The 26,816-nt window shown below is 34.9% G+C and overlaps 1 protein-coding gene across 12 annotated transcripts in view; it reads right to left on the reverse strand.

The window, feature by feature from the left end:
- The window catches only part of DMXL1 (Dmx like 1), a 166,860-nt gene that overhangs the window by 95,073 nt on the left and 44,971 nt on the right, over positions 1–26,816 (reverse strand). For all 12 annotated transcript variants that reach the window (XM_073221581.1, XM_073221580.1, XM_073221583.1 and 9 more), the window contains exons 8-18: positions 23,624–23,813; positions 22,316–22,484; positions 14,742–14,954; positions 12,399–12,634; positions 11,603–12,287; positions 11,401–11,522; positions 8,992–9,081; positions 8,818–8,914; positions 5,336–5,455; positions 4,834–5,055; positions 1,159–2,844 (exon numbers count right to left, since the gene is read on the reverse strand). In XM_073221581.1, coding sequence (XP_073077682.1) covers positions 1,159–2,844; positions 4,834–5,055; positions 5,336–5,455; positions 8,818–8,914; positions 8,992–9,081; positions 11,401–11,522; positions 11,603–12,287; positions 12,399–12,634; positions 14,742–14,954; positions 22,316–22,484; positions 23,624–23,813 — 3,830 coding nt within the window. The remainder of the gene's footprint in view (positions 1–1,158; positions 2,845–4,833; positions 5,056–5,335; positions 5,456–8,817; positions 8,915–8,991; positions 9,082–11,400; positions 11,523–11,602; positions 12,288–12,398; positions 12,635–14,741; positions 14,955–22,315; positions 22,485–23,623; positions 23,814–26,816) is intronic.

Raw genomic sequence — 26,816 nt, forward strand, 5'->3', positions numbered from 1 at the left:
ACGAGAATTAGGCTTGAGATGGATTAATGATTGTACATTGAGCGTTGATCCCCCTATACTGAATTTTATTGTTGTTAACAACCATTTGATCAATAAATATGAGAGATGCCCTCTCAAAAAAAAAAAAAAAGTAGTAGAGTTAAATAATTTGAAAAATTATTAATGAGAGAATGAACTGATTCAAGGTCTATGACATTTTTTTATAATCGGACCTCCTTTAATGTATGATTTGAAATAAAAAATGTGACTGAATTTTAATAGTTTAGCCTTCTTTGCAGCATGTTACAATATTTTCCATAATGACTGAAATTGTATACCCATCCCAATAATCTGCTGCTAACACTGGAAGAAATAGTTATATGGTAGAAGGACCAGATTTTTACTTTAAATCATTAAAAACATAAAACATCTATAAAATAGTCACATCAAAAAATAATACCTACTAGTAATAATTTTTATTAAAAGTGGTATAATTTATGACCAACTTACTTTTTTCTTAAATTTAAAATTTTTACTGTTATTTTTTCTTCAATTTACTCCATATTTTCCTTTCAAGCATAGTTTGAAGGGTGCAGCCTATTGACCTGTATCTGGTACATAAGGCTGAGGTTGTTAAGTTCAGACCTTATTAGAGATTTGACAGGAATTTTACATTCAAATTTGTTCATAGTTCAGGAGATTTAGAGGAAAAAAATGCTCTCTGGTTAAGGAAAAGACCTAATTACATTATTTTTATTTTTGTTATTTTAGGTAGGAGAATACATTAATGTTAATTTTAAAACACGATAATAGTTAAAAAACCAAGTTAATAGTGAATTAATTATTACAACATGAGAAAAAATAAAGCACAAAGCACCTTTTATTTATACCTAAAAAAATAACTTAGTAAGAATGATAACTTTTGCCAAACTCAAAAGCATTCAGTTGGATCTCTAACACTAGGTAAAAATGACTGGCATAATGAATCTGCCACTTTCTCAGAGGACTATGATTTATGGGATAAAAAGTATATATTCAAGGAAAAACTATTGTGAAGTCAGCAATGACAATTTTAAAAACCTTCAATGGCATCATTTTTATAAAAATTACCTAAGATTATTTGCTTTGAAAATAAGTTGAAGTATTTTTCCTCCAGTCCTGTACCCAATTTAGTTTTACCTTGGCTTCTGTCTCTGCTTTCTCCAATATCAGTGCTGGTAGTTGCAATTGTATCTGCTAAGGCCATCAATGACATCTGCTCCATCCGGCTGAGTCCTGGTAAACTAGAATGAAGTAAATGGCCAGAAAGAACCTGAGCATGCTCAGGACCAAAGTATGTTGGACTATATTGTGAAAGGTCTATAACCTTGGGCTTTGTATTTTCTTCATCTGTCTCTAACACATGACTGTCAGTCATTAAAGCTGAAGTCTGAAAAAGTTCATCATAATTTTCTTTTGACAACTGGTTTGAGTTATTTAAGGTATTCTGATTAACAGATTTCTCCACAGATGTGTAACAGCTATCGTCATCTGCTGCAAGTAAGGCATACAAAGGAAGTGGAGGGACAGAATCTATTTCTGTGTAATCTGTATTTTCACTTTTGTTGAACGCCTGGGGGTCTCTGGTGGTGCTTCCACTAGCACTGATGGTGAGAGACCTAAGGCGGCGCTCATGATTGGACTCAGCTTCATTCAGAGCCACAACTTCCCCCGCAATGCACTTGACAAGATGAGATAAGATGGCCTTCGCTCTCCGAACTTTGCCAAGATCCATGAGTTCCAAAAGCTGCAAGGGATGGTACTGAGGTAAAGTTGGGGAAAGAACATGAGCTGCTTCAAAAAGACCTGAATCTTCTATATCCACAGAAGGATCAAATGCAGTTTTTTTCCCACAGATTTTCTGTGCAAGACTAGTCATGGATCGAGTCAGAGTTTTCTTTGGAGGATGTAATCCAGAACTTGATGAATTACTCTGCTTTATTAAACTTATTATAGATGGAGTGCTCCCACTGTATGAATCTGTTACAACAGACTCTTGTTTAGAAGATGGCTGCCACTGGGAATATACATGCATTTCACAGTCCATTCCTACCACCAAGATGCCATCCCGGACCCATGATAAAGAAACAGGAAAAGGTGGAGAGCCTTCTACAGAAGAAACTAAGTCCATTCTTCGTAACAGTACGAATTTAGAAAGAGGCACAACTTTAGTACTCTCCCAGATAGGAAATGCCAGGCTTTCCTTACCAGTCTGTTCTTGTACCTTGCCAGCCAGAGGTCCGTACATAAAAAGTTTTGATCCAATTCCTACAGTCAGGATATGAGAGCCATCTTCTCTAGACATCCAGTCTAAGTGAACTAGATGCTTTGTGTTTGATGTGATACTCTCTTTACTGGATAAAAACAACTCTTGTTTATTATAGGCCACTAAATTGCTATCAATACTAATACCAGATTCCAACACTGTATTTAACTCATCTAAATGAACTGTCTGTTCAAGGACCCAACACGAACCTCCTGTAGACTCACACTCAAAGATACTGACATGCATCACGAAGTCCTGAGAAGATCTACTATTAGATGCAGGCTGCTTATATGCTACTGCTAAGCGATTCGTGTGAGCACAGCTAACTTCTACAGGCCTACCGGGTACAGTTATACTACTACTGCTCTGAAGTCCATCTTCAATAAGTAATGGCCATTCTTCCCAAATATATACAAGATCCATTTTTCCATTCTTTGATGTGGCAGATTCTCCATCTGTTACTCTGCATCTCCAGAACCTTACTTTCTCATCTGAGCATGAAGTTGCCAATAAATAAGGAGCACTGCATACAGGATATATGGAAGAAGAACTCAGATGTCCTAAAATAAAAATAATCCATTAACAAAATGTTAAATTTGGTGAAAGATTTTTCTTTTCATGTACTAAAGGTTTTAGTCTTTTGTGTAAACTACTGTTAACCACATGACAGTCTATATTTAGTTTAAGGGTCAATAAGGATCTTTAAATGACATTAAAAGGCATATAAAAAGGACAATATTATCAAAACCTAGAGACAAATGAGAACTTTAAGATAATTTACTTCAATTGCTGCATTTTATTAATAAGGACCCTAAGCCAAATGTTAAGTACCTTATGCTTAATCAAACAGCTAGATTAAGACAGAATTAGAAAACCTGAACTCTAGTACTCAATTCAGTCCAGTATTTTTTTCACAACTCTTTGCTAGTTTTATATATTATTAAAAATCTATTTTTAAAGACATTAATACATTAAAAATATTTTTGTCTCTTTAATATTTTTTAATAAAACTTTGTGAATGGCTCATACTTATGTAAACACTAACAGGGCCCTGTATGATTGAGCTGTGTTTGACATAACTGATGCTAAGAAGATTCCTAAGTAGGACATAATGTTTGCTTGGGCTCAATGTTATTATATACTATTTCTTCCTAAACTAGAGGTTAGCAAACTTTTCCTTAAAGTGCAAGCTAGTAATAAGTTGCTTTGCTAGCATAGGGGTCTTGGTTGCAACTACTCAACTCTGCCATTGTAGAACAAAAACAGCCATACACAAAAGTAACCAAATAGGTGTGGCTGTGTCCCATACTTATTTGCAAAACAGACAGGCGGCCCATAGTTTGCCAGCACTGTCCCAAACTTCTAAACATAAACTACTAATTTTAATGGGGAACATTTATCATATTTTAAAAGCACATTTCAACACAACTGTAATAGATTTTTTTTTAAGTCCAAGGGGACTTTAAACAATCAGTGTTGTCCATTGGTTTCTCTGAGCTGAAAAGAGAGTAAGAGCTTACTCTTCCCAATAGTGTTAATTTTAAAAAAATTGTGAAGACCAGGAAAAAAATCTTTCATGGTATGCTACTGTTTTAGCCAAGCAAAACAAATTTCTTCTTTTTCCTTAGGACCGCTTTTCTTTGTTCATACCCAATTTAGCCCAAAGTTTAAAAAAAGGGATTTCTTTTAGAAATATCTTCAGTTTCTCTTACATTTGCCATATTATTTTAGCTGGAATTTAGTAGTTCTGGCTAAGGATAACAGGTCTAAAATTTTATAAATGAAAAGGTCATTCTTTTTCAATCTTTAACTTTCCTTTCCTTGCATTAATGCTTCTTTTACTAAAATATACAAAGAAGTAGAATGTAAAAGTTATCAGCACACCGTTAGTATCCCCCAGATCCTAACTTCACCAATTAGAAAGGACTAAGTACCTGAAAACAACATGGCAAACTGAAAAGTATTCAAACTAATCACAGTGGGAAAAAAAATGGCAGAGAAGTAGAAAAGACCAAAACCCACACTTTGACTATGAAAATGAAAGAAATGGGTGATAAAAAGACCACGAATGTTTATTTTTAAGAAGTTCCCATACTGCTGGTCTGGAGGCCACATTCTGAGAACTGCTGCCCTAGGATAAGGGTAATAGATATGTATCAGGAGCCATTATACTCAGGATCCTTCACAACACGACTCCAGGAAGCCATCACCAGTATCAAAGCTGCTAAATAAGGTGTAACCTTGTTATCTCCTCCCTAGAAACTTTCACTTTGTCTTCACAAAATGATAATGCAAATTTGTTTTTAGAAACCAATACTTAAAGAACACCACTGGCTGAAATATGTCAGAGTAATCCTAAAACTGAGAAATTTAAGTTTTCAATTTGGTAAATATTCTTTCCATTTCTGCTTCTGTGTGATTTATCAAAAGGTAACTGCACCTATTTTAAATACTTAGTAGAAGAATCATAAATTATTTTGTTAAAAAAAAAATACCTAGTAAGCACTCATGAATTACAAAGTTTAGTTTCTTTTCACAAAATTACAAACCTGCTGATGGCTTAACACTTATTATCTCAACTCCTTCTGGCAAATGCAACTCTTGGCTATAAACCATTTCTGAAGACAGTGTCAACTTGCTGGTACTCTGGAGATTTGCTCTGCAAGCCTGATACTTCTGTGAAAAAGGAGATAAGATCTTTTCTGGAGAAGAAGAATAATGTTCTTCTAGCTGCCAAACTGCTTCAGAAATTTTTGTATCTACTTTTTCATCTATAAAACACAAGAAAACAACCAAAAATCAGGGTGAGTGGAACCTTATAAACATTAATAGCTATGTCTTATAATCTAAAACTGTCTTGTAAAAGATAAAAAAGTAACCATATTAATATGTTTTTTAGAGCAAGAAAATCAGACGATCCTTTGGCTTTTTTAATTAACTGAATAAACTACAATTACCATCATGCAGTAAAAATCATTTTAAAAATGTGTCTGAACTGTCTAATCATATGATTTATTAACTTAAACCTAAAGTTCAAATAAAAAGACTTACCCAATGAGACAGGAATGGATTTTAAATGTAAATTCCACATGTGTAACAATGAACGGTTATCTTGAGTACACTCTATTACAATTAGGTAGAATTTTTCAGAAAATCCCTTAGGTGAGTTGCCTGTTAATTAATGAAATTTTTCACTATTAACATGAATAAATGATACAACTTATTAAATATACCAAGCTAAAATAGCTGAATTTTTAAAATAATTTAAAGCTCTTAAAGTCCTAAGTACAAAGTAGCATTATAGAATATAATCAATTTCTTTACCATATGAATTTTTAATTAACTTAAAATCGCAGCAGTTATACATATGCTATGCTTAAATTTCATTTTTGAATGGACAGGCTTATAAAATCATATATTACAGTCATCACCATCACATTGTTCTCACATTGATTGGACCATGATAAGTAGGAAATTCCTGATTAGATAGGAACTATAACATAGGAATATGATACTTTGTCAACATATCATGACAAAAATTATGCTGCCAAGCATATTTCAAGGTAAGTTAAGTTCCCTAATGGAATGACCTATTAATGATGTTTTTAAGTACTCCTTATACAACATATTATTCAAGAAAAATTATCTTAGTCAAAACTGCCTAATTTAGGCAGCACATAAGTTGCTCAGAATAAACTAAAAGGAAAAAAGAACCTATCTAAAATATATCATTAAGTCAGTGGTTCATCATTGCTTGAAGAAAAGGAATATTTAATGACAGACTTTAAGTTTCCTTTATTACAACCTAGTCTTCATTATGCACAAAATTATGTAAAGAAAAATTACATCATAAAAACTATATAAATCAGAACATATAGAAAAAAATCGAAGAGTAACTATTAACAGAGTGTAATGATTCTGTCTTTTTAAATTTGCATAGGAAAGAAGTTTTCAAAGGAACACTAGGAAAGAAAGATAAATCATAAGTATCTTAAATCATATTATGTTAAAAGACAAAGAAAAGAAAAGGTAACTAGTAATGTGTTCTGGGTATTAGGCATTTAAATTACAAGAATTACAAGGAAGGAAAGGATAAGAGATTATAAAAGAGGAAAAAAGAACACAAATAAATCTATTTTTGATAATTTCACTAACAGGAAAGAATGCCCTAATAATGAAAATATCTGTAAAACATTTCTTTTGCTCTTGATATTATAGCAAAATAAGATGAAAACATAACTCTTTTGAGTATTTTCTGGGAAACTCTGACAATGAAGATAACAGGTTTTGGAAAAAAAAGAATTCTCTGAATATTTTAAGAAAAACTGGAAAAAAATAAATAAAGAGAAAAAAGTAAGTTAAAAATTGAAGAATCGTAGTAAATAAAATGCTGGAATAGATGAAGATCATAGCAAAACAACCTTAAGGAGAACAGAGAAATTCTTCAAAACGTCTTTAAAAATTTGCATTTTTAACGATAAATTCTTCAAAACGTCTTAAAAATCCAGCATTTTTAACGATATTAACATTGTTATTAATATTTTAATATATAAAAGGAAAAAGAACATTTTGTTAGTAAAAATAACCCTTTATTCTGTACCTAACATCTTTACTTCCATTTTTAGCATGTTTCTATCACTGTATTCAGTGGTTACCAAAGGAATGGGTTTTTGAACAGTTCATGATTCTCAAGAAAAATGACAGACTAAGTGAAAGCAGTATGGTAAGAAATTAGACATTCAACATAAAGTGCAGAACTCAAGGACTACTTCTCAAAGGAGAAGAAAAATGGAGAAAAGGTGGGAAAAAGAAAAAAATGCACAAAAAAGTAATGAAAATAGTCTGAAACAAGTACAGAATGCAGTTATTAATATTATGTGACACTTCGTAACTGAGTTTTAAAGCAACCAGCACACGCTTATGGTTGCTTTATAAGGAAAGTCATTTCTGAGTTTCGTTTGACCTTATTATTGAAACTGATGACCAAGAGAATTTTGGCTTCATTTTGCTCTGTTTTCCTTTATGCAAAATAAGACTTTATACTGGGGTGAGGAGTTTAAGTTTAATGTAATTTTTAGACTGTTTAATTATAAAAGTATTTATAAGATATTTAGTCTTTAAATTATAACTTGTAAAATTATAAATTTTACAAAAGTAAAAATGAACAAATGGGACTATATCAAACTAAAAAGATGGTGTACAGCAAAGGACACCATCAGTAGAACAAAAGGCATCCTATAGCATGGGAGAATATATTCATAAACAACATATCCGATAAGGGGTTAACATCCAAAATGTATAATGAACTTGCATGCCTCAACACACAAAAAGCAAATAACCTCATCAAAAAATGGGCAGAGGATCTGAACAGACACTTCTTGAAAGAAGAAATTCAGATGGCAATAGGCATGTGAAAAGATGCTCCACAGAGCTAATTATCAGGGAAATACAAATTGAAACACAATGAGAAATTACTTCACACCAGTTAGGATGGCCAAGTCTAAATGACAAGGAACAATAAATGCTGGCGAGGATACGGAGAAAGGGAACCCTCCTACACTGTTGGTGGGAATGTAAATTAGTTCAATGATTGGGGAAAGCAATATGGAGGTTTCTCAAAAAACTAAAACATCTGAAATACCATTTGACCCAGCAATTCCAGTCCTAGGAATTTACCCAAAGAGAACAAGTTCTCAGATTCAGAAAGACAGATGCACCCCTATGTTTACCACAGCACTATTTACAATAGTCAAGAAATGGAAGCAACCTAAGTGTCCATCAGTAGATGAATGGATAAAGAAGATGTGGTACATATATGTACAAAACAGAATATTATTCAGCCATAAGAAGAAAACAAATCTTACTATTTGTGACAACATGGATGGAGCTAGAGGGTATTATGCTCAGTGAAATAAGCCAGGTGGTGAAAGACAAGTAACAAATGATTTCACTCATTTGTGGAATATAACTACAAAGCAAAACTGAAGAAACAAAACAACAGGAGACTCACAGACTCTAAGAAGGGACTAGTGGTTACCAAAGGGAGGAGGGTGTGAAGGGAGAGTGGGTGGGGAGGGAGGGAGAAGGGGATGGAGGGGTAATATGATTAGCACATGTGATGTAGGGATGGGGCACAGGGAAGGCAGTATAGCATAGAGAAGACAAGTAGTGACTCTATAGCTTCTTACCATGTTGATGGACAGTGACTACAATGGGGTATGTGTGGGGCCCTGATAATATGGGTGAATGTAACAGCCGCAATGTTGCTGATGTGAAACCTTTATAGATTGTATATTAATGATATCTTAAAAAAACATAACTGATGAACCCTTAATTTTTTCATATTTATTTCCTAGTTAAGAATAAAAAGACACTGGTATTTATAATAAATAGTATCACACAACACCTACATAGGAAAATTTTAACTTCAAGGAGATGAAACATCTTTATTAACTTTATTATTTATTTTTAATTTTTTATTAACTGCCTCACCTACTGACATAATATTTTTTATTACATAAAAAATTCTTCACCTGCATCAGATACATCTCTTCCCAGACTTTTCTTCTCAAGATGATTCAAAATGAAGTCCTCTTGAAAAACATGAAGCAGCTGGGTTTTTCTGCCTTGCTGAAAAATAAATACCAATATAAGCTGACATATATGTTATTTACATAATGCTAAATGGCCAGAAAAATAATACTTACAAGTTTGGTAATAGGATCTAAAGCAATAATGCATCCTGGCCTGGCTGTTGACTGTTGGCTTACGATGTTAAACACTTCACCAACATATTTCTGTTTTTAAAGAAATGGATATCTCTTTTATTAAACAATTAAATTCAGTAATAATTAATAAGAAATAATGTGAAATTTCAGGCATAACATTAATAAGTATTTTCAAGTGAGGCTAAGAAAATTCACAAGCCCCTTTCATTACACACATTCTAGGACTTTTACTAGGAATGAGTAAGAGTTAACAGCTCTTAAAAGAAAGACAATGCTTGGTAACTGTTGGAGGGAAAAAGTATTTTATAACCATTAATGTGAAAGAGTGGCTTTAATCTCATAGAAATGATCTAAGAATCAACGCTTTTTAAGCAGTACTCTGAGGTGAGAAGAAACAAGCTGACATACTGTCTATTTATACATGCTGATTTTTTAATCCTTTATGTTCTGATTGCTCTAGTCAAGGTCACATTGCTAAATCCAATCTTGATCATATCTCATCTATCAACATTATTTGATCATGATGATCACTCCCTTCTCCTTGAAATAATTTTCTTCGCTTGGTTTCCACTGCACACCATACTCATCCCACTTTTGACAATGGAACACCCCAGGATTCAATCCTTCCATCATTTCTACTTTATATCTATTCTGTATCTCAGTGATCTCATTCAGCTTCACGATTTAAATTTATATTCTGACCACTACTTATTTTCTATCTGCAGATTGGGTATCCCTCTAAACTCCAGACATTAGCATCTCAAAATTAACATGTCCATATCCAGGCTCAAAATCTCCCGGATCCTCAAAATCAGGTACTCGTCCAACTTCTCATCTCAACTCAAGGCAACTTGCTAGTGTTGAGCCACAAACCTTGACAGTTATCCTCTCTTTCTCACATAAACCCCATATCCAGTCCACACTGCACTGTTCAGTGTTGGAAGACAACCACATTTGACCAATTCTTACCATCTTTTATTGCTACCACTTGCTACCTTTCTAAGCCCTTTGACTCTGTACTGGACTACTATAATAGTTCTGAATTGGTCTCTCTGATTCCCCTTCTGCTTCCCATGTCTAAACTATATAGAAACCAGACTGCTCCTTTTAAAATCTAAGAGAGATTCTGTCACTCTGCCATTCTCTTCATGGTTTCTATGTTACTCAAAGTAAAAGTCAAACTTATGACAAAGGCTTATGAGGCCTCATACGACTTGGCCAGGCTAACTTTCTAACTTTAATCCTGAATACTCTCCACTTCACTCTGATGCAGACACAAGAGCCTCTTTACTAATTCATTACACACCAAACATGCTCTGGTTTCAGGATCTTTGCACAAGCTGTTCCTCTTCCTGGAATACTCTTCCTCTAAATAGTCACACAACTAGCTTCTTCATCTCTTTCAGATCTTTACTCAAATGGTACCTTTTCTATGAGGATTTCCCTGATGAGCACCTTACTTGGTATTCCCTACTACTCTGCAATGCTATTTCTCTCCATAGTTTTTATTAGTATCTTTTTATCCTTCTCCCCTATATCTCTTTAGAATATGACTTCATATTTTTGTCTACTTTGTTCACATCTAAGTTCCCAGAATTTAAAACAATTCCTGAAAAACAGAAGGCCTTCAATAAATATGTTTCTATTATCATACTATATATGTGTTTTTAAAAACGTGGCATTCTGTAAAACCATGCATTAAAAATAACTTAGGGGAAAAACTGAATTGGAGCAGATCACTGACACCTATGCAATTCTCTAACCAGAACATTAATAAAAACATTAATTGGTAACTGAGAAGATGGCTTGAATCTCCTAAACAAGAAGTGTAGTAGGGCTGACGGTTACACCTCAGGGGATATTTTAAAACACCAAAACCAAATGAATAGAAACATTGGCTGCTAGAGGCACTGAGACAAAGTAGTGGTGGACTGCTATTAGCTGGGCACAGGAAGAAGTGCCACCTATCAAAAGACAAAAGCTTTGCAGTGGTGTTGATAGGATTCCTAACTCCATTGCAACCAAGCTGAGCGCTTTTTCTTCCTTGATTAAGATTAAAATTTCACTGTTATTTCAGCTCCCCTTGCCTACACACAACTGAAGGTTACGAACCAACATAATTTCCACATTATACTGTCAGTAGTCCCTATTTATCCCTTAGCAAAAGAAGTATTACAGAAACACATATTGTAGGACACTGGACTCTACTTTTGGAATGGATGAAATAAATGGTCTCTTTTTAAAGGGGCTTACAATCACTGTAAGGATACAATGCAAATGTGAAAAAATTAAATAAAAAAATATACAGGTGTATTATAAATTATGTCACAATTCTAGAACATACCCAATAAATAGATAAATATCATGTCTTAAAAACCATTTACTTACAGAAATTTCATGATTGGAAAGCTCATATAGAAGTTTCTTGGCATCAGTAACTGCTTCATATAATCTCAGATACTGTCCATCACTTGCTACGAAGCATGCACTAGGAGAGTTGCAGTATGCACCTACAAAGTATTTACAAACATTTAAAATTTAACCCTTACGTGATAATGTCAGAAAACATAGGTTTCTTGAGAATGCTTACCTAAACAGTAACTGGGTATAAGAGTGGGCAGCCATGCCACATTGGAAAATGCAGAAACATGAAGAGAATTAATCCGGGCAAGTTCAGAAACACCTCCAGAAAAAGACAATGGTCCAACTGGATCAACCCTCCAAAGAATAAGCTCACTATAAACTGCATTAGGATCCTGAAATGCCACGTCAATGGTGCTTTTATTCTGTTGTGCCAAAGAACATTCTTCAGTATTTACAGCATCATAAAGTTGCTTTTCGTTATCAATGTCTGGTGTCCTTAATGCATTATGGTGTGACGTTGTTAGCAATAATGGTAATACTGAGTGGCAAGCTAAATCATTAAGATGAAAGCGATGACCACAATATCTGGATTTGTGAGAAATACTCAGAACTGTAGAAAAAGCAGATTCCTCAGCAAAACTGACCAGCCACTGATTCAGAGAGCCATCAGCATGCTTCGAAATCATCATAACATTTGGAGTAAAAATACTTAATTTTAAACTATTAGTTGATTTACTGTGACCAGAAGAGATAAGCATTGATGTAGAACGTGTGAGGCTAGAGGGTTTTTGTTTCCCTTGCTGAATAGCCAAGTCAACGTTCTTGGTACAGGCATACATCACTATGCTTTTACAGAGAGAGTTTGCATCACCTGTAGGGAAAGCTACAGGAATTCTGGAAACAAAGGACACCTAGAATTAAGAAAGTGAGCATTAGAACACATGAAATTACATAAACAGTTATTATAAAACAATATCCAAATTGAACTAGAAGTAGCTCTCCAGCCAACATAATAATAGTACCTGAACTTGACGAAACATACCAGGCTGGTATTCATCCAGCCAATCCACATGCCAAACCAGCAAAGAACCATCCATGGGATGAATACTAAACAGCATGTCTGCATTTTTACTCCATTCGCACAGAAGTACTTCAATCTGGTGATCAGTGATAGCTGCTGGTAATGGCACAAAACTTGAGTTTGGTACCGTTTTATCACCACCCAATTCCTTCTTTTCATCAATACCATCATCCGTTTCTATAAGCAAAAGGGTTCATGAACCAAGATGTAACTATAAATTAAGAAATATCCTTATATATGCAATCAGGATGAATAACATAATAGTTTTCATATAAACAAGAAATGGGCTCCCCTTTAAAAATAACTTTGCTCCAGGAATAAAAGGCCACTGGAGTTAACTTAATAATCAGAAGGCTCAATAATCAGAAATTAATTCGGTAATACAGAGTTAATTCAGTTATATTTGTTTGAAAATGAGTTAGTGCATTAATAGTAGAAGGACTAATACTGGACTGGAAAATCGGTAAACTGATTTCTAAAGAAGAAGTACCACAATTAACTGCTCAGAAGTAAGACAAACCTCTTCTTTTGACCTTAGTTTTGCTCATGGTAAAATGAAGGAGTTGCAACTGGAGCTACAACTCTGGGCTGAATTTTTTTAATATATTATTGGAATATAATTTGCACATTCTTCATAATGGAGATTTATCTAAACCTGAGTCTGTTACACTAGCTATCCTCTAGATGTATGCACTTCCAACCGATATGACATCTTAAAGAAACCATTTTAAAGGAATACATTTATACACCCTATTTCCAGATTTCCTTCAATATACAGGGAATTAAAAATAAGCTGGTATGCCAAATTATTAATATAGATAAATATATATATTCTGACTTGTATTTCAAAATCCTGTCCCCTTCACCTGGTTAGGAATATAGAGCTTTTCTTAAAAGAAGACTCACAAAAGATGTAAGACTGTTTACCAGATTTAAAAAATTAGTCAAGACATGCAAATCATTAAGAAAAAAACTCAACAGAAAGTTAGGCAAAGGGCATGAAGAGGGAAACTACAGGAAGGGCTAAGTAATTCTGTTCAAATTGCTTCAAGAATATGTCAAGTAAAACAAGATGCCATTTTCCCCATATCAAGTGGCAAAAAGGTAATATACTGAACAATCCAGTGTTGACAAGGATGTGAAAACAGGTTATTTAGATCCTTTATAAAGAGATATTGTACTCCCTGTTAGAATACAAATTGGTAAAACATTTCTGGAGAGAAATTTGGCATAAGTTACTGAAATTTAATATGTTTACCCTCTCATGTAATTCCACATCTGGGAATCTACCTTACAGAAAAATTCACAGAGATGAAAAGATCCGTCATAGTACCATTATCAATATAGTGAGAAACAACTTAAATCAACTTCAGTGTCTATCAAGGAGGAAATGCTAAAGTTTTCTTTTGACACAATATTCAGAAGCTGTTAAAAATAACAAAACAGAGAAGAACTCATTGCAGAACACTATTTTTGTTTAAAAATGAACTCCTATAACTTAAAAAAAAACTGCTTATATACATATATTTGTATGAGCATAGAAAAGAAAAAATCTGGAAGGTTACCCATCAAACTTAACAGTGGGGGAACTTCGTACCTATCTGTGTTGTTTGATACTAAAACAAAACTTTTTAAAAACAAAAACATGTATGAACAACAAACTGTAGCAGAGATGGCTGGCTGGCCACCACACATTCATGTTTCACAGTCCTTAGTACAGAAGGGCTATCAAGTCAGAAGCTACATGGGGCCTGTGATCAGTCTTTGCCAATGAAACAAGAGTAGAGAGGGATGTGCAATTCTATGTCAACAAAGTTGAGAAAGAGCTATACCTCATCTTTGCCCTCACTCTCCCCTGACTGAGGCTGAAAATAAAGGAGTTTAAGGACCTAGGATAATGTTTCTCAAACTTTTGTACATAAAGAATCACCTGGGACTTCATTAAATTGCAGATTCTTGTTCAGTAGCTCCAGGTGTAGCCTGAGTTTGCATTTCTAACAAGCTCCCAGGTAATGCCAACTCTGCTAATCTCACAGTCTAAGTAGCAAGCACCTAGTGGCTGAAAGCACAGGAGGCAGAATCCTGAGTTCCTGTGTCACCAGGCAGAAAGAAGAAAGCCACCTGGACAAGGAACATATATACTGGATTATTAAATTAGCTGGTCCAAATAAGTATTATGCCATTGCATTTTGAAGTTTGTTTCTGGTAACACTGTTACCCTACTATAAAAATCTTTGTTATTTTGAACAGAACTTTGTGTTTTTTATCCTTCTTAAAGATTTACCTTCATCAGATTTTACATCTGCCTGATTAGAGTCTTCTGCACTGGCTTCAGAAGATGGTTGGTCAAAACTTTTTCTAAGTTGTTGTAAAAAGACTTCCATGGACAAAGTAAAATGCAACTCTTTATTGTTTAGCCAGTGTACCACAAAAGGCCCACTCTTCTCTTCATTTTCACTTAGACTTAGAGACGTAATAGAAGGAAGAAGTGGAATGTCTATAAAGAACAACAACAAAAGAAACCCCCAATTAATATTTCTATCATTCTAGCATACAAAACATTGAGATTCCATATTTTTATTATTAGCTGTCACATTTTTCTGTAAACCTCTGTAACACATTTTATTTAACCTATAAATAAGGCAACCAACATGGTTCCCACAATTATTATTACTGAAAACACACCTAAATGGCAAATTTAATATACCTACTATAAAGGAGATAAAATTACATATTCTAGGTCATACAACATAAGTTACATATACATAGATGTTTTTTTTATTCTAAAAAACATTCTCATTAAGAAACACACCTATAATTTCAATACATGGTAACAAGAAAGGTTTCTTAATTTATACACAAACTTTAGTAAGAAACATAGTTTAACATGATCTACCATGGAAAATGCCATCATTATGATGTCAAAGGAACTAGTGATATATTTATCTCAACAGCAACATCTTCCTTTTCATTTAGTAGAATGACCTATTAGCTTTTTAATGACTCTTTCATCTAATCCTAAAATAGATGCTGCTCATGAAGAATGAGTTGAAAATATGAAACTGAGGTTCCCTTATACTCAAGAAAGGCATTCAAGAAAAAAAAACCAACTAAGAAAAAAAAACTGCTCCTTGATATTACTTTTTTTTTTTTTTTTTTGTGAGGGCATCTCTCCTATTTATTTATCAAATGGTTGTTAACAAAAATTAAATTCTGTATAGGGGACTCAATGTTCAATGTATAATCATTAATCCACCCCAGGCCTAATTCTCGTCAGTCTCCAATCTTCTGAAGCATAACGAACAAGTTCTTACATGGAGAACAATTCTTACATAGTGAATAAGTTACATGGTGAATAGTACAAGGGCAGTCATCACAGAAACTTTCGGTTTTGATCATGCATTATGAACTATAGCCAGTTCAAATATGAGTATTCGTTTGATTTTTTTTGAGAGGGCATCTCTCATATTTATTGATCAAATGGTTGTTAACAACAATAAAATTCTGTATAGGGGAGTCAATGCTCAATGCACAATCATTAATCCATCTCAAGCCTAATTCTCGTCAGTCTCCAATCTTCTGTAGCATAACGAACAAGTTCTTACATGGTGAACGAATTCTTACATAGTGAATAAGTTCTTACATGGTGAACAGTACAAGGGCAGTCATCACAGAAACTTTCGGTTTTGATCACGCATTATGAACTATAAACAATCAGGTCAAATATGAATATTCGTTTGATTTTTATACTTGATTTATATGTGGGTCCCACATTTCTCCCTTTATTATTATTATTTTTTTTATTTTTAATAAAATGCTGAAGTGGTAGGTAGATGCAAGATAAAGGTAGAAAACATAGTTTAGTGTTGTAAGAGCGCAATTGTATATGATCAGGTGTGTGCCTGTAGACTATGTGTTAATCCAAGCTAGACAAGGGCAATAAAACATCCACGGATGCAGAAGATTTCTCTCAAAACAGGGGAGGTGAGGTTCTAAGCTTCACCACTGTTGATCCCCAATTTCTCACCTGATGGCCCCCCTGTGACTGTGCCTGTCTTAGGTTGTTCCTCCCTTGAGGAATCTTACCCATCTCTGGCTAACCAGTCATCTTCGGGGGCCATACAGGGAAATGTAAACTTGGTAAGTGAGAGAGAAGCAATATTGTTTGAAAAGGTTAGCTTTTTACTTCTTTGCAGATTTATGCCCTGTGGCTTCTATGCCCAGCATTTGTCTTGAGGTATCTTTACCACTTGGAGGAATTACGATACTCGGTAAATTCGATATGAGGCATGAATTCTATTTAAGGGTTGTAATTAGGAAGGAAGAAGAAAAGCTATAGAGGTAGCAGATGGAAGAAAACATGGGAAGATTATTTCTTTGACATATCTTCTTGTAGAATAACTTAAGCATGTATACGTTTTAAACTACTAACTAAATTGCATACACACATTAACATAAAAGGAATACAGTTACAAAAACAAAGCAGATCTTTAATTACCAGCCATCTCCAGTGAAGCCAAGAAAACCAGTTAGGCACCCTAGGCATTTGTGAAAATTTGTCTATGATATGATGGATATTGCCCAACTGTACTTGAACAGTCTGAGAGAAATCAGACAAATTAAAGCAACCCATTTCAGGGAACTGTTCACATCCCATATGTTCTTTTAACCGTAGATAGTCTATAGTCATAAGGTTTTGGAGTGCTACAACTTGCACCCCTCCCTACTCCTGGTTGAGTTCCAACAGTATAGATCCAGTCAAATTTGTTGTTTTGGTGTATGCACAGGCCAGCTTAGATATCTCCTTCTTCATTCCAATGGCAAATCCAGGAAACGGTGGGATGGATGCAGCTACAACTGCAGCATCGCCTGGATCTTTGTGGAGGTTTTTTGATGATCATCTTCTGGTATGAGTCTTCCAGAGAGTGCTGATGTTGGACTTTCTTCTTCATATCATATCTTAGTTCATTTTCTGGGTAGCCAAATTAGGCTTTGATCTTCTGTATAAAAACAAACAGACCCTTTGCCCACACTTTGATATGCCCTTTATACCATTGTGTAGAACTCATTGGAGGTCACCACACAGGAACTGCTTTTTTTTTTTTAAGAGAAAGGAATATTATCAGAAAAGTGAACCTCCATAGCCGATCATCTGACACCCTTTACGTGGTCAAAATTAAGGATATTTAAAGCATGCATTAATCTTTGATTTACCATTAGTTTTATCCTATCAAGGAGTAATCCCCCTTTTCTTTTTTTTTTTTTAATCTTTAATCTACACTTACATGAAGAATACTATGTTTACTAGGCTCTCCCCTATACCAGGTCCCCCATATAAACCACATTACTGTCACTGTCAATCAGCATAGCAAAATGTTGCAGAGTCACTACTTGTCCTCTCTGTGTTGTACAGCCCTCCCCACCCCATGCATGCTAATCTTAATACCCCTTTCTTCCTCCCCCCCCCTTATCCCTCCCTGCCCACCTATCCTCCCCAGTTCCTTTCCCTTTGGTACCTGTCAGTCCATTTTTGGGTTCTGTAATTCCACTGCTGTTTTGTTCCTTCAGTTTTTCCTTTGTTCTTATACTCCTCAGATGAGTGAAATCATTTGGTATTTCTCTTTCTCCGCTTGGCTTATTTCACTGAGCATAATACCCTCCAGCTCCATCCATGTTGCTGCAAATGGTAGGATTTTCCCTTTCTCATGGCTGAGTAGTATTCCATTGTGTATATGTACCACATATTCTTTATCCATTCATCTACCGATGGACATTTAGGTTGCTTCCAATTCTTGGCTATTGTAAATAGTGCTGCGATAAACATAGGGGTGCATCTGTCTTCCTCAAACTTGATTGCTGCGTTCTTAGGGTAAATTCCTAGGAGTGGAATTCCTGGGTCAAATGGTAGGTCTGTTTTGAGCATTTTGATGAACCTCCATACTGCTTTCCACAATGGTTGAACTAATTTACATTCCCACCAGCAGTGTAGGAGGGTTCCCCTTTCTCCACAGCCTCGCCAACATTTGTTGTTGTTTGTCTTTTGGATGGCAGCCATCCTTACTGGTGTGAGGTGATACCTCATTGTAGTTTTAATTTGCATTTCTCTGATAATTAGCAATGTGGAGCATCTTTTCATGTGTCTGTTGGCCATCTGTATTTCTTTTTTAGAGAACTGTCTGTTCAGTTCCTCTGCCCATTTTTTAATTGGGTTATTTGTTTTTTATTTGTTGAGGCGTGTGAGCTCTTTATATATTCTGGACGTCAAGCCTTTATCGGATCTGTCATTTTCAAATATATTCTCCCATACTGTAGGGTTCCTTTTTGTTCTATTGATGGTGTCTTTCGCTGTACAGAAGCTTTTCACCTTCATATAGTCCCACTTGTTCATTTTTGCTGTTGTTTTCCTTGCCCGGGGAGATATGTTCAAGAAGAGGTCCCTTATGTTTATGTCTAAGAGGTTTTTGCCTATGTTTTTTTCCAAGAGTTTAATGGTTTCATGACTTACATTCAGGTCTTTGATCCATTTTGAGTTTACTTTTGTATATGGGGTTAGACAATGGTCCAGTTTCATTCTCCTACATGTAGCTGTCCAGTTTTGCCAGCACCATTTGTTGAAGAGACTGTCATTTCGCCATTGTATGTCCATGGCTCCTTTATCAAATATTAATTGACCATATATGTTTGGGTTAATTTCTGGAGTCTCTAATCTGTTCCACTGGTCTGTGGCCCTGTTCTTGTGCCAGTACCAAACTGTCTTGATTATTATGGCTTCGTAGTAGAGCTTGAAGTTGGGGAGTGAGATCCCCCCTACTTTATTCTTCTTTTTCAGGATTGCTTTGGCTATTCGGGGTCTTTGGTGTTTCCATATGAATTTTTGAACTATTTGTTCCAGTTCGTTGAAGAATGCTGTTGGTAATTTGATACGGATTGCATCAAATCTGTATATTGCTTTGGACAGGATGGCCATTTTGACTATATTAATTCTTCCTAGCCACGAGCATGGGATGAGTTTCCATTTGTTAGTGTCCCCTTTAATTTCTCTTAAGAGTGACTTGTAGTTTTCAGGGTATAGGTCTTTCACGTCTTCGGTTAGGTTTATTCTTAGGTATTTTATTCTTTTTGATGCAATTGTGAATGGAATTGTTTTCCTGATTTCTCTTTCTATTGGTTCATTGTTAGTGTATAGGGAAGCTACAGATTTCTGTGTGTTAATTTTGTATCCTGCAACTTTGCTGTATTCTGATATCAGTTCTAGTAGTTTTGGAGTGGAGTCTTTAGGGTTTTTTATGTACAATATCATATCATCTGCAAATAGTGACAGTTTAACTTCTTCTTTACCAATCTGGATTCCTTGTATTTCTTTGTTTTGTCTGATTGCCGTGGCTAGGACCTCCAGTACTATGTTAAATAACAGTGGGGAGAGTGGGCATCCCTGTCTAGTTCCCGATCTCAGAGGAAATGCTTTCAGCTTCTCGCTGTTCAGTATAATGTTGGCTGTGGGTTTATCATATATGGCCTTTATTATGTTGAGGTACTTGCCCTCTATTCCCATTTTGCTGAGAGATTTTATCATGAATGGATGTTGAATTTTGTCAAATGCTTTTTCAGCATCTATGGAGATGATCATGTGGTTTTTGTCTTTCTTTTTGTTGATGTGGTAATATTACTTTTGATATAACTGTTAAATTACGTATACGGTAGTACAAAATCAGAGTAAACTGTGACAAACGATAATCCCTAATTACCAGAAGTGAAGAAAAAATTGTTTATCATATTAAACCAAATGCAAATCTAGCTCATGCTAGCTGGTGTCTGCTGAACAGTAAAGGCTGGAATGGATTTAGGCAATATAAACAATTTTCTCCAGAAGCAATCTACTGATTTTCTTTTAAAGGAAGGATAAATCAATGGAATTAATTATCTGTTCAAACCATGGGTCTATTGCTGAAAACCAACAGAAACAGTATTATAGGGAATGAATGGTAAAGGAAAGGATAAAAGAATCTTTCTGTCCCTTCTATTGGAGGTGGGTTGTAAGAGTTGATAAGAAACATCCAGTCTAAGAGTTGTGTTTATAACTATACATTCATTAGTACAGTTGTTTGATTAGTGTTTATCTCCCTGCCTGATTATATGCTTCATAAGAGAAGCAAGGATCACACCTGTTTTGATCACCACCTCCAGTTCTTACACTGGCACTAATTAAACACTCAATAAAAGCCTTGAGGGACTGAAGTGTCAAATCCAACTGTTCCTAGGTAAATACACAATAGTGCCAAGTTTGAGAAAATAACCCCAAGTATCCTAATGGGTAGGATTTTCTGAGTTTTAACTTAGAATCAACCCCAAAGATACCACCAATGCCTCTAAGAAACTACATTTAGCTTAACTTAGATGTTAAGTACACAAGGAGGGTCTAATGCTGACTTTTAGCAGAAGTGTACTAGCTAAAAAGAAAGTCACAGTTCTTGTCTCCTGATCTCACTCAAAGAATTTGACTGAAGTAATTTTTTAAGAGAAATCTTCATGGAAAGCATGTAGGAACTAGAACTAAGAGAACGTGCTTTCAGGAGTTCCTCTCCTGTATCTATTTGTAATAATGGACATAAATAAGTGAAGCCAAATCTGAGAGTCTGGCCTTGCATAAGAAGCACAGCATTCAGAAAGGTCATTCTAACAGATCTAATTTAGGGAAAGGAATTCTACATAGCATCTAATCTAGCTGCTAATAATATTTTTTGCTTTAATTTGTTTTACATGCATGGATTTTCCCTAGGGACCTACAATCTAAAGAAAGCTTCTAGAGTTTTTGTTATTGAAAGGTAGTCAAAGAGATGCTATGTTGGAAGTTAGTTTCTTTTTCTGTAATTTTCAGCCTTTTCTGTTGAACTGAGAATTCAAGCTTTCTTTATTCTCAAAATACGGTCCTTCACTCGGCAGAGATTTTCAAAATTATTGCACTGACCTTAGAATTGCCTCTGGGTATTACAACCACTGTCAATGTATGGTTTTGATAAAGGTTAATGACATTTCCCAAGCCTATATAATTTTTTAAATATAAATAATCTAATATTTATATTAAAATACTACTACCAATCCAGTATGCTGTATGGAAATAGGTCATCCTTAATTTATACTTAGGAATTATCCCCAAAACTCATCAATAGTGGTTATCTTCTGCCGGAAAGGACCAGGATGTGATAGAGATTAAAGGAGGCTTTTATTTTTCTCTTTCTATACCGATGGCATTTATCATGTACAAATACTGTTTCAAACTTTTTTCCCAGTAATACCCTAAAGTTGCACCTTAAGTGCCCAGCTTAAGCAACCACTTAGTTTTTAAACTCCCAAGAAATATTTATTAAAATGATGAATACTTAAATCTTCCCAAACATAGATCCAGATGTTCTAGATCTTTCAATCTTATAGTACATATTTGACTGTAGAGATGAGTTTCTTAACTCTTTCAGTTGGAATGCCTACATATTGCTTCCTATTTCTGAAATTGCTCCAAAGATTAAATACTAAACAAAATGATTTTATTTTAACAACTATATAATAATTATAAAATACTACACTGTGGTGTTAACCTCTATGCTAAGTATTAGCTCAAATCTCAATATGTGAATAAACTAATAATCTCAATGACATATCAAGATTGGAAATCACACACTAAATCATAGCCTTAAAAACAAATAAGTAAACAAATACCTCTTTTCATGTAACCAATAAGCTGGCTATAATGAAAAATTAACCAAGAAAGTTCCCTCTGACTTTTTACTTGTACAGAAACTAAAGAACAACTTGTTTGTTATAAATTCAATCCACTCAATTCCAAAAACATTTGTGCTTCAGTACCTGTGGCTGGGTTGATACTGGCTGCAATGTGAAAGTGGCAGAGTGCATTGGCATGCAGTGAAGTGTTCCTGTGGACATGATGAGGATCCTGATGGTGTGGCATGTATCCCGTATGTGCTACAAGGGCAAGTGATCTCCTCCGGCCTCTACGAAAATGTCTCAGATTTACCTGTGTGAATAAAAACAAGGTAAAAATAAAGTCTATATTGTCACAAACATGTATGGATAGGTTATATAATGAATGTTAGTCATTACACATCCTATTTCAGATGAGTTTATATGTACAAATATCTTTCAGCACTTTTGTACAGCATGTTTAAAACAGAAAGAATAAGCTCGGTACTTGAACTGTATGACTCTTAACCATCCAACAAGGCTTTGACATTTTTATTTAATTTTCTTATAACTTTCTCAACTTAAAAGTTTACAATAATGTGCCTATGGATAATGATGTCTGTGTATACCATTCTCTTAGTATCCACAGTTTATTCCCTATGGCCACAAGGCATTAAGTAATTACCTTCACATATCATATTTCATAATTTGCAAAGCACTTTCAGAGACCATCTCATTTGACCCATAACAGTGCAAATACTGTTTTTTTCATCTTTCAAATGATAATATAGTTTACAGAGAACTCAAGGTCACCTAAAAGCAGAAAGAGAGTTTTCAAATTCCTAGTCACAGACTTCATTCAGCTAATAGTATATACATAAGCACTCTATTGGTCACTGAGTCTCCTTGCAATATGTATTTAATTACATTCTGAGCCATTAGAAAAACAGCTGTTCCATAATCATACAAAGAATTCAAGACAAATCATTTTTTGGTCACTTCCTGTTTTCAATAGCAAGAAAAAAATAAGAAGAATTTGTATTATTAGTCTATGTTCAATTGGTCTAAACATCAAAAACTGTCTTTACTTCCACACTAATTAGCAAAATAAACACTCTAAGTTCTGTGGAGATTCTAAAAACAGAAATACATCTGGTAAACTGTAGAAAAGAATCTGATAATTATGACAGTATAAACACCCGACGCCCAAATAAAAAACTAACTTATTTTTACAGTCAAATCCTTGCATTCTCAGATTTTAATTTGCTTTATGTTATTTAGCTAAGTCGGTGTAATGATCCCTTCATCAATTAACCTAATCCGAACTATATTGAAAATTTTTCTGAGAACTGTTTCTTAACAAACATATTTTTTCACTACTACATATGACTTTGAATGTTAATTAGAATGAATGTTACAAAAAAGCTCATGTTTTATAACTTGCAGAAAAAGACATCTAACAAAAACACTCACATCTAAAGCATTTTGAACTCGTTCTTTACTGGAAGCATTTCTCTTGAAGTTATTTGTTAAATTAATTGGTTCAGTCCAATGGTTGCAGTCACCTCCATATAGCAAGCAATCATTTGGTAAAAATGTCTCTACCCAAAGACGACATACGTTATCTTTGCAGCAAGTCAACAGTACATTACATACAGAAGCCCTAAGAGATAAAATGATTTTAGAGACAGAAATAAAATTTCACAACGTATCACATTTTACAGTGTTTCAATAATTATTAAAATGCATACAACTAAGATACTACTGAAGAAAATGTCAATATACATTTATGTGACATTTAGTCAAAACCATTACAATTGAGTATTTGATTTCATCACAGCAAATGCTTGCTAACCTATTTCTTTTCTGGCAGCCTAGAATTCAGTAGTTCTCTTTTCAACAATCTAAGATTCTTCTTACATCTAAAAAACAAAGACAGATCATGCCATAATCCTTCAGTTAATAAGAAAAAAACGTACACCTATTAAAGTTTTCGGATTTATTCAGTGGATGGTTATTCGAATTATTTCATAAAGTTTCATTTTGGCTTCCTGTAAAGGTATATGCACACTGGTCACTAACAAGCTACAGTAACTATTTAGTAGACTTATTCTCTCAATGCCTAATATATGCCAAAAGCAGTGAAGTACAAGAATAGAAAGTCCATGAAAAAATAAATACTAGTTACCTCCTTCCCTGGTCATTCTTGACTTTTAGTGAATTTACTGACTTACCACCCAGAAAAATAAAAGCAAAATCAATTATGTATGTGTTAGTAACCCCAAGAGCATCAAGAAGTCAAAGGCTGAAACCCTATCAACAAAGACTACCTTCTATCAGATAACTCAGCAAATTTAGAAGAAAAAAAAAAAGTTACAATATCCAGTAGTAGACACTTTTTTAAAAAAGTAGACACATATTTTAAAAAAGAACATAAGTTTCTATAAAGTAATTCAGTAAATTTAAAAAATCAAAATATTCTATAGTAGTCAACATATGTTTGTTAAATCTATCCACCTAATTAAAAAGAACAAAGGGAAAGAAAAGGGAGAACAGAAAGCTTCCTCTTGGTCGTGTTCCATTTCAGCTTCCCTCCTCTGCTCTCTACCCCGCCCTCCCTCCCTCCCTCACCTTGGTGTCTACTCCCTGCCTTTGTTCCCTTTCCACCCAACTCTCTGGCCTTCTCTCTGCCCCACATTTCTCTGTTTCTCAGCTTCTGCAGACCACTCTCCCTTTCCACCTCTCCCCCCTTCCTAGGGTCCCTCCTTCTTTCCTTTCCAAACCCTGTTTCTCTCTCCTTTCCCCATTCTCATGCTTCTCCCTCACTCCTCCTCCTCCATTTTTTCCCCTCTTATTTCTCTATCCCCCTCTGACCTTCTCCTGTCCTCCTTCTCTCTTAATTTCTGTCTAGTACATTCACATACACACAGGCAGTGGCAGTGAGATTAAAAGTTAGCAAACAGAAACATAAGAAAACACATCAAAAAGGCAACATGAAAAGTTTGAAGTTCATAGTGCCGATTGGTACTGGCAGAATGGGAAGGCTTATGAAGGAAGGGCAGAGGGTAGGAGCTAATGGGCTGAACAGACACAATCAGAAGAGGCATAAGAACTTAGGTAAAAGTAACAAAGCAAGCGAGAAAATTGCACATCTCTGAAACATGAAGAAGACCCAGGAGTATGGGTGACACCAGGTGATTCTCTGTAGGATAGGCCTTATAGATATTCAGTGTAAATAGCTGGCAGGTAGTATCAGCAGGGCATGAAAGAAATAACCTGATCCATCTGAGGCATTTCTATGGCAATAGTGCCCTTCCTCACTTCTTCACTTAGAGTATCTTTTTCTTTTTTCAATGGCATGTCATATTCAGGTATAGTCAAAAAGAAAAAGGTATAACTTTATAGAAGGCACACATGTGATAAAGTGTCTGCAATACCAGTCCTATTGTGATGTAATAACAGACTAAGATGGTTTTAAAACTAGTTATCTAGAACCAACTTTTGGAAGATTTTGGAGGATATAATTAAACTCCCTGCCTGTCTAACATTTCATCAATTTTTAAGCAGCAAAAAAGTATATGCTTATTACAAACACTGCCCCATTCTTTCTCAAAGCCAGCAGTCCAGCAGTCCCCTTGCATAAACTATTACCATTTGCTTGAGCATCTTAATTTCATGTGAAAGACAAAGCACTTGTATCACCCAGTAAAGATGCCATATTAGAAAGAACAATGGATTTTGATGAATTTCTCCCATCAGAGAGTCAGCCTTCCCACTCTACACCTGCCAGCTCTTGGTGAAAAAAACTGAAAACTGTAAGAGCTCAGGGAGATTAGCTGGTTCCTAAATGACATGGATCCAAACAGGAAATTCTGGAAAGACTGAAATTCCCTAAAAGATACCGTAACAGAAAATTCGAGTTCTATATCACAATGTGCTATGCTGTAGAATTTAGCTGATGAAAGATAAAATGAACATAGGCAGAAAAAAACCTGGTATGTCTTATTGCTGTCATCAGACATTTGTTATGGCCTGGTTTAAGGCAGCTGCCTCTGCCTCCACTGTGATCACATTTGCTAGCACTGAGGGAACTAGGTCAGGAGCAGACGTGTATTTCAAAAGATGCAATACTTCAGAACCCTCTTTTTAAATATTATGCTGGTCTAATCCAGTGCAACTGAAAACACCTGGAAATCAACCTCTGAAATGATATAATCTTCAGATCTAAATGGTTCACAGTTTGGGATGACAGCTATTTTTATTGGGGCCATTTACAATATTTAAAAGGAAGGTTTTATGTCACAGCTCATTCTATTCTAAATACATTTTTATGTGTGTGGACAATGGTCTCAGAGGTACTAGAGCAATAGTTCTCAAAGTGAACCTGTGTGAAGGTTCTTTTTTTGGGGTAAAAGGTTTTATTATCCAGTTTGTTCTCCCAGGGATAGGTTGAGCTCTAGAATTACATCTGCATCCAATAGTCCGCAGGTCTGTAATCGTTTTTTTTTTTTTTTTGAGAGGGCATCTCTCATATTTATTGATCAAATGGTTGTTAACAACAATAAAATTCTGTATAGGGGACTCAATGCACAATCATTAATCAACCCCAAGTCTAATTCTCAACAGTCTCCAATTTTCTGAAGCATAATGAACAAGTTCTTACATG

The sequence above is a fragment of the Manis javanica genome, chromosome 14, assembly GCF_040802235.1.
Source record: "Manis javanica isolate MJ-LG chromosome 14, MJ_LKY, whole genome shotgun sequence".
Lineage (NCBI taxonomy): Eukaryota > Metazoa > Chordata > Mammalia > Pholidota > Manidae > Manis > Manis javanica.